Source organism: Anoplophora glabripennis, unplaced genomic scaffold (assembly GCF_000390285.2).
Source record: "Anoplophora glabripennis isolate ALB-LARVAE unplaced genomic scaffold, Agla_2.0 scaffold3474, whole genome shotgun sequence".
NCBI lineage: Eukaryota > Metazoa > Arthropoda > Insecta > Coleoptera > Cerambycidae > Anoplophora > Anoplophora glabripennis.
The window spans coordinates 1-8279 of record NW_019419567.1 but is presented as its reverse complement, the minus strand read 5'-3'; the positions used below and the strand labels follow the sequence as shown (position 1 = coordinate 8279).

The 8279-nt window shown below is 36.4% G+C and overlaps 3 protein-coding genes across 5 annotated transcripts; all 3 read left to right on the top strand.

Annotated features, from left to right (window-relative positions):
* Positions 1-970: 970 nt before the first annotated feature.
* LOC111692788 (juvenile hormone epoxide hydrolase 1-like) lies at positions 971-1521 on the top strand (the record flags this gene model as incomplete). Its single annotated transcript, XM_023456906.1, has 2 exons — positions 971-1205; positions 1262-1521. Coding segments are annotated over 2 exons (458 nt in total), but the record flags the coding sequence as incomplete, so codon positions are not given.
* A 374-nt stretch (positions 1522-1895) lies between these two features.
* Positions 1896-6877, top strand: LOC108910394 (juvenile hormone epoxide hydrolase 1-like). Of its 3 annotated transcripts, none has more exons than XM_023456904.1 (5): positions 1896-2054; positions 5232-5607; positions 5827-6192; positions 6247-6481; positions 6592-6877. In XM_023456904.1, the coding sequence occupies exons 1-5, from the start codon at positions 1929-1931 to the stop codon at positions 6803-6805; spliced, it is 1317 nt and encodes a 438-aa protein (XP_023312672.1). In that variant the 5' UTR covers positions 1896-1928; the 3' UTR covers positions 6806-6877. The 3 variants fall into 3 exon arrangements, with proteins under 3 accessions (XP_023312672.1, XP_023312671.1, XP_023312670.1); XM_023456903.1 differs by lacking the exon at positions 1896-2054 and adding an exon at positions 2619-2827; XM_023456902.1 differs by lacking the exon at positions 1896-2054 and adding an exon at positions 4123-4345 and having other exon boundaries at positions 5222-5607.
* Positions 6878-6972: 95 nt separating this feature from the next.
* Positions 6973-8206, top strand: LOC108910440 (juvenile hormone epoxide hydrolase 1-like; the record flags this gene model as incomplete). The annotated part of the gene is made up of 3 exons (XM_023456905.1): positions 6973-7305; positions 7372-7747; positions 7829-8206. Coding segments are annotated over exons 1-3 (940 nt in total), but the record flags the coding sequence as incomplete, so codon positions are not given.
* Positions 8207-8279: the final 73 nt, after the last annotated feature.

Below are 8279 nucleotides of genomic sequence, written 5' to 3'. Positions count from 1 at the left end.
GTGCGGTGTTTAAAATTTCTCCTAACTTGAAAAGCTTATAAAATTGTTTCGATTTTAATTTTCATGTTGTTATTTGAAATAAATATTAATTGAAAGAAAGTCATAACTGTATCGGGGATCTAACCCGGGACCACCGCGTGACAGTACAACGCGGTACGCTCTGAGCCATCACAACACACTTATGATATCGTTCATGTCCATCTTTATAAGGTGAATATTTTGAAATATCTAATTAATAATAACACATATAAACAAATTAACAATTTTAGTTAGTGTCAAAACAACGGTGATATATTTTAATAGGTCGCTTAATTACGTCTTTAAGATTACAATGACGCTTTCAGAATCATGTTTGATTGAAAATTAACGTCTGTACAGAGGCTTAAAGTACATAACTTTTGGAGCCTCCGCTATAAACAAATAGAATTGTGCGAAAACTATTGCACCTACAGCGCCCACTTTTGGCACACTTTTAAAGTATGACAAATCCCTCAACTTGTCATAGGTTTTATAAAATTTTAACAATAAATGCGATAGTTATAAACAAATTAAAAAATTGACACTTTTCTTGTTTTTTTGCAATAACTTTTTTGTTTATTAACCGATTTTAATTTAANACTTTTAAAGTATGACAAAACCTTCAACATGTCATAGGTTTTATAAAATTTTAACAATAAATGCGATAGTTATAAACAAATTAAAAAATGGGCACTTTTCTTGTCTTTTTGCAATAACAAGAGACAGAGATAAATTATTAATAAATAGAATAATAAGAAGTGGCCCTAAATATGATCCTTGGGGTACTACAGATGTAAAATAAATATTGAGACAGTACGTTTCACATCTTGCGAGTGTAAGAATCTTTTGCGCCAAAGGTTTAGTGACCTTGATATATTTATTTCAGGTCATTAAGTACTTTAGATTTTTAGGTTAATCTCACGAGAAAGCGAATTTATATTAAATTTTTAAGGTGTCGCATTAAGAGACAGTCCTGTGGGTTTGGCAGCCTACATCCTGGAGAAATTTACGACCTGGACAAATCTCGCTTGGAAGGACTTAGACGACGGAGGACTGACGAAAAAGTTCTCTCTGACCAACCTTCTGGATAACGTGATGATATACTGGGTGACGAGATCTATTACCACGTCGATGAGATTGTATTCTGAGACCTTCAACCAGGCCAGCTATGATTCGCAATTAGAGAAGTATGTGTTAATGTTAATAAAGTTATCAATCTAATTATTTTTTTGGTTTTGGTCAGCTGTTTGAACAACGTACCAGTGAGAGTTCCAAGCGCCTGTGCCAGATTTTCCAAGGATTTACTTATCCATCCGGAAAGTATACTTCGAGATAAATTCAAGAATCTCATCCACATTTCGGATCTGGAGGGGGGCCATTTCGCCGCGTTCGAAGTTCCTAAGACTCTGGCTGATGATGTATATGCGTTCATTGATAAACTCGAAACGTTGCAAAGTAGCAAATAGTTTTTAATGTTGTTATTTTTCAATAAATTAATCTCCTACAAATTTTTTTCGAATTTCAGTTATCACTAAAATTCGTCAAAATTGGAACATTTCTTGCGCAATTTATAGAAACTAGGTTTGTTTCTAAATATTCTATAAATTACTAAAACAATACAATATTTTCTATGATAAATAAATCAGTGGTAGATATTTTACCACACCCTGTTGCAAACAACAACACTTTTCCCACTTTACATACTCCATATGGATAGCGGTGTCTTGAAATCTATATATGTATACCCCGCCAAATCATTTGGCCAAGGTAGTTATTATATCTCCAAATATACAACATAAAAATGATCAGTAAAGTTAAGCGTAGTTGTTGTGAGTCGAGCAAATTTCGAGACGGGTGTTACAAGAGTGCTAGTAATAGCGTCGATCGCGTTTGTCTTAGTGGCAGCTTACATGAAAACGAAATTTTTATTCGAAGTACCGCCCCTGCCTCAGCTAGAAGATACCTGGTGGGGCCCTAGAAACCCCTCTAGGGAAGATACCGAGATAAGGCACTTCAAAATCAACGTTTCTGATGAGGTAACCCAAAGAGACTTGAAAATAATTACAAAATTACAAATTGTAAAGATAGGACCCATAAAAAAGTCTCAAATTTTTCATTAGCGACACAACTAACAAGTCTCAACTTGTTTTATTCTATTATCTCGGTAATTTGATGTCAATAACCGAATATTATGAAAGTTAAAGGTCAAAATATAACAGTATATTGAAGCAACAAGCTACGTATCTCTGATATTTAGCCCTCAATTTTCTTTATTTAATAAATGGTTATCAGAAAGGACTATTATGTGCGGAATGATTAAAAATCCCGACAAATGATTTACTATGTTTTGTTGCTGATAATGTTTGTTTCTTCTATTTTTATTTTCAAAAACATACTAGGATACCACTTTTATTATTATTGTTTCTATTGTTTGGTTCTTCTAAAACAATCGAATTTAAGTGGTTGGAATCCTATTCTAGATATCTGTATAATGCTCTGTATGTATTGAACTACACAATTATCTCCCACCCCACCATATTATTTTTTATATTCGCCAAGGTCGTTAATATATCTTTCAATAAACAACGGAGAGACCGTAGTTGAGAACCGAGCACATTTCGAGATGGGTGTTACAAAAGTGCTAGTAATAGCGTCGATTGCGGTAGTATTGATGGCAGTTTACTTGAAAGGGAAATCTCTATTCGAAGTACCGCCTCTACCTCAGCTAGAAGATACTTGGTGGGGTCCTAGAGACCCATCCAAGGAGGATGGCGAGATTAGGCCCTTCAAAATCAATGTTTCTGATGAGGTAATATGTAAAACGTATGTAAAAAACACAAAATTTTCTTTCAATTCGATTAAAAGCATATTTTGTCATTAACAAGTAGCAGTCTAATGTTTTGATAAGCGAGTTAGTTTAACAATTTTCCAGTTCAAAAGATAAGCGGGATATTTGTTAAGTATTTATTGTCACAAAATAAAAGTAACCGAGTTTCAGCTAGTCTGCGGCTTTTCTTAAATAGTACAGAGAATGTAAAAATTAGTCCTCTTGACAAGTTCCAACACGTCTTTACTTGTTCAGGCATGTAAAGACTGTATGGATTCAGGAATTCATGTATGCATAAGTGAGAAAGGATACAAATTATGTTGCTTTTGCTTTATATTGCTTTCTCAAGACATTCAATAATTATTCATACAAAGCTCTTGCTAGAAATAAAAAGAAATTCATCAGTTCAGTAATTTTCATTTACTAACAGTGGTTTATCAAAATGAATTATTAAAAGCGAGAATTGACGAATGATCAGTCAAAATCTCATTTTTACCAGGTCATATCGATGCGATACGTTATCTAAATGATATAAATAAAGATAAACAAAAGTATGTAGTGTTAATAGCAACCAATAAAATTTAAATAAACATTTTTATATAGCTGTTTATAATTTAACTGATTCTTGTATTACAAACACCTTATGTATAAGTAGGTACTTTTTGCATAAAATTCTCAATGTTATAATAATACTTGAGAGATATTCTATGAATTATCCTTCTTTAATATATTTAATATTGATTGAAATATGATGAAACGTCAAAAACTACATTATTTTATATATTTAAAGAATATATGTCGCAATTGTTCATTAAAAGCTTCTTCCAGATACTCAAAGACCTGCAGCAAAGGCTGGCTAACGCCCTACCCTTCCAGGAACCTCTGGAAGGCGTGAAGCAGAATTACGGCATTAACACTCACCTTCTGAAGAACATCGTCGACTTCTGGAGAACGAAATACAACTGGAGGGAGAGGGAGAAGTTCCTTAATCAGTACCCCCAGTTCACGGTGAGCGTACAGGGGTTGAGGATCCACTATTTGCACGTCAAACCAAAGGAAACCAAGGGGGTGAAGGTGTTNCCACAATTATTATTATTGTTTCTATTGTTTGGTTCTTCTAAAACAATCGAATTTAAATGGTTGGAATCCTATTCTAGATATCTGTATAATGCTCTGTATGTATTGAACTACACAATTATCTCCCACCCCACCATATTATTTTTTATATTCGCCAAGGTCGTTAATATATCTTTCAATAAACAACGGAGAGACCGTAGTTGAGAACCGAGCACATTTCGAGATGGGTGTTACAAAAGTGCTAGTAATAGCGTCGATTGCGGTAGTATTGATGGCAGTTTACTTGAAAGGGAAATCTCTATTCGAAGTACCGCCTCTACCTCAGCTAGAAGATACTTGGTGGGGTCCTAGAGACCCATCCAAGGAGGATGGCGAGATTAGGCCCTTCAAAATCAATGTTTCTGATGAGGTAATATGTAAAACGTATGTAAAAAACACAAAATTTTCTTTCAATTCGATTAAAAGCATATTTTGTCATTAACAAGTAGCAGTCTAATGTTTTGATAAGCGAGTTAGTTTAACAATTTTCCAGTTCAAAAGATAAGCGGGATATTTGTTAAGTATTTATTGTCACAAAATAAAAGTAACCGAGTTTCAGCTAGTCTGCGGCTTTTCTTAAATAGTACAGAGAATGTAAAAATTAGTCCTCTTGACAAGTTCCAACACGTCTTTACTTGTTCAGGCATGTAAAGACTGTATGGATTCAGGAATTCATGTATGCATAAGTGAGAAAGGATACAAATTATGTTGCTTTTGCTTTATATTGCTTTCTCAAGACATTCAATAATTATTCATACAAAGCTCTTGCTAGAAATAAAAAGAAATTCATCAGTTCAGTAATTTTCATTTACTAACAGTGGTTTATCAAAATGAATTATTAAAAGCGAGAATTGACGAATGATCAGTCAAAATCTCATTTTTACCAGGTCATATCGATGCGATACGTTATCTAAATGATATAAATAAAGATAAACAAAAGTATGTAGTGTTAATAGCAACCAATAAAATTTAAATAAACATTTTTATATAGCTGTTTATAATTTAACTGATTCTTGTATTACAAACACCTTATGTATAAGTAGGTACTTTTTGCATAAAATTCTCAATGTTATAATAATACTCTATAAATTGTCCTATTTTAATATATTTAATATTGATAGAAATATGATGAAACGTCAAAAACTACATGATTTATGAAATTGAACAACAAAAAAATTATATTAATAAACAAATAATAATAATAATTGTATTTTATATATTTAAAGAATATATGTCGCAATTGTTCATGTTCATTAAAAGCTTCTTCCAGATACTCAAAGACCTGCAGCAAAGGCTGGCCAACGCCCTACCCTTCCAGGAACCTCTGGAAGGCGTGAAGCAGCACTACGGCATTAACACTCACCTTCTGAAGAACATCGTCGACTTCTGGAGAACGAAATACAACTGGAGGGAGAGGGAGAAGTTCCTCAATCAGTACCCCCAGTTCACGGTGAGCGTGCAGGGGTTGAGGATCCACTATTTGCACGTCAAACCAAAGGAAACCAAGGGGGTGAAGGTGTTGCCCTTACTTTTGCTCCATGGCTGGCCTGGGTCGATCAGGGAGTTCTACGAGATCATCCCTCTCCTGACCACCCCCCAGAAAGGAAGAGATTTCGTTTTTGAGCTTATAGTTCCTTCCTTACCAGGTTAATGTTTACATATGCCATTTCATTTATCCATCCAAATCTATTTCGTTCTTAAAATATAAGTTAACATAAATGCTACACAAAAAATCTGTAAACATTTGATTCTTCTGTTTTCTTCATCAAAATGATGAAAATCCAAACGCAGAATTACTTGAAATTCTCTAATGAAAAATTAAAACATTTTTTTATTGGAGATACCACCATTCCTTCACTTTGCAGGCTATGGTTTCTCAGAGGCAGCAGTTGGACCAGGGTTAGGCGCTATCCAAATGGCTGTCGTCTTCAAGAACCTCATGGCTCGATTGGGATACCAAAAGTACTACCTCCAAGGCGGCGATTGGGGCGCTGTTATAGTCCAACATATGTCTACACTCTTTCCAGAGAGGATAATAGGGGTCCATTCGAATATGTGCGTTATCCACAATACCCTGTCAAACTTGAAGTGGTTTTTGGGCAGTTTCTATCCTTCCCTGATCGTCAGCAAAGAATTGGAACACAGAGTGTATCCTTTGTCGGAGAAGTTTTCCTTTTTTATGCTGGAGTTTGGGTACATGCATCTACAGTGCACCAAGCCCGACACTGTAGGTATGTACGTTCAAAATAATTAAATTAATTAATACTTATTAAATATTTTTTTAGGGGTTGCATTAAGGGATAGCCCTGTGGGTTTGGCAGCCTACATTTTGGAGAAGTTCACGACCTGGACAAACCCAGATTGGAAAGACCTAGACGACGGGGGGCTGACGAAAAAATACTCTCTGACCAATCTTCTGGATAACGTGATGATATACTGGGTGTCTAGGTCTATTACTACCTCGATGAGGCTCTATGCTGAAACCTCAAATAAAGCTCAGAGCAGTATTCCAATAGACAGGTGCGTTATTAATACTTATCCTTTTGTTTATTTTTCCATTATAATCAATGATGCCTCTATCCGAATAAGAAGGTACTTTCGTGACCTAATACAAAACTAATATTTTTCAGAATACCAGTGCAAGTACCAAGTGGTTGTGCTAGATTTTCTCATGAATTATTTATCCAACCTGACTTCGTATTAAGAGGCAAATACAACAATTTGATTCATATTTCGGATCTCGAGGGAGGTCACTTCGCGGCATTCGAAGCTCCCGAAGTCCTCTCTGAAGACGTTTTTGCCTTCACGGAAAAAGTGGAGGCTTTGAGAGAGTCCAGCAAATGAATGACTGTGTTTTGTTGTTGATAGTGTTTGTTTTTGTATATTTTTCTCAATAAACAAATATCTTACAAATTATTTTCAATTACGCTCAAAAGATTTTGTTGTGCTGTTCCATTAGTTCAATCCACTTCACGTTTCTTTAAATATCTTCAACATCCCGTACATGAACGATAATTCTCCTATCTTAGATTTCATGCTATGACGCGTTGTGTATTTTGAACTCGACACTTATATCGCACCAGCCAAGGTCATTGCCATATCTTCAAATAGACAGCAAAAAAATAGTGGTACAGTAAGCGTACTAGTCGAGAGCCGACATGGGTGTTACAAGGGTGTTAGTAATAGCCTCGATTGGGGTTGTGTTAGTGGGAATTTACTTGAAAGGGAAATCTCTGTTCGAAGTACCGCCTCTACCTCAGCTAGAAGATACTTGGTGGGGCCCCAGAGACCCCTCGAAGGAGGATACTGAGATCAGACCCTTCAAAATCAATGTTTCTGATGAGGTATGTAGGAAATTCGGGAAGTCCAATCATCAGCGATGTGAGTCAAAGGCAGTAAACTTCTTTCAGATTCTCATAGACCTGCAGCAAAGGCTGGCCAACGCGCTACCTTTCCAGGAGCCTCTGGAAGGTGCCAAGCAGCATTATGGTATTAACACCCACCTCCTAAAGAACATCGTTGACTTCTGGCGAACTAAATACAACTGGAGGGAGAGGGAGAAGTTCCTCAATCAGTATCCCCAGTTCACCGTAAGCGTACAGGGATTGAAAATCCACTACTTGCATGTCAAACCAAAGGAAACCCAGGGGGTGAAGGTATTGCCTTTATTGTTGCTCCATGGTTGGCCGGGGTCGATCAGGGAGTTCTACGAATTTATTCCTCTCCTCACCACCCCAGAGAAGGGGAGGGATTTCGTTTTTGAGGTTATAGTACCAGCCCTACCAGTTAAGTTAATATCTGCAATTGTTCTATTTAGTTATTATTATAACAATATGTTCTATATTGATGTTTTCCTTTACTTTGCAGGCTATGGTTTCTCAGAGGCAGCAGTTCGACCAGGGTTAGGCGCTATCCAAATGGCTGTCGTCTTCAAGAACCTCATGGCTCGATTGGGATACCAAAAGTACTACCTCCAAGGCGGCGATTGGGGCGCTGTTATAGTCCAACATATGTCTACACTCTTTCCAGAGAGGATAATAGGGGTCCATTCGAATATGTGCGTTATCCACAATACCCTGTCAAACTTGAAGTGGTTTTTGGGCAGTTTCTATCCTTCCCTGATCGTCAGCAAAGAATTGGAACACAGAGTGTATCCTTTGTCGGAGAAGTTTTCCTTTAATCTTCTAGAGACTGGGTACATGCATTTGCAAGCTACGAAACCTGAAGGCGTGAAGCAGCACTACGGCATTAACACTCACCTTCTGAAGAACATCGTCGACTTCTGGAGAACGAAATACAACTGGAGGGAGAGGGAGAA

Excerpts from the sequence above, each read along its gene's own strand:
- LOC108910394 (XM_023456902.1), top strand. The coding sequence starts at position 4,146 with ATGGGTGTTACAAAAGTGCTAGTAATAGCGTCGATTGCGGTAGTATTG. Across the intron at positions 4,346-5,221 it reads GATGAGGTAATATGTAAAAC|CTTCTTCCAGATACTCAAAG; the intron begins GTATGTAAAAAA and ends GTTCATTAAAAG. Across the intron at positions 5,608-5,826 it reads TATAGTTCCTTCCTTACCAG|GCTATGGTTTCTCAGAGGCA; the intron begins GTTAATGTTTAC and ends TTCACTTTGCAG.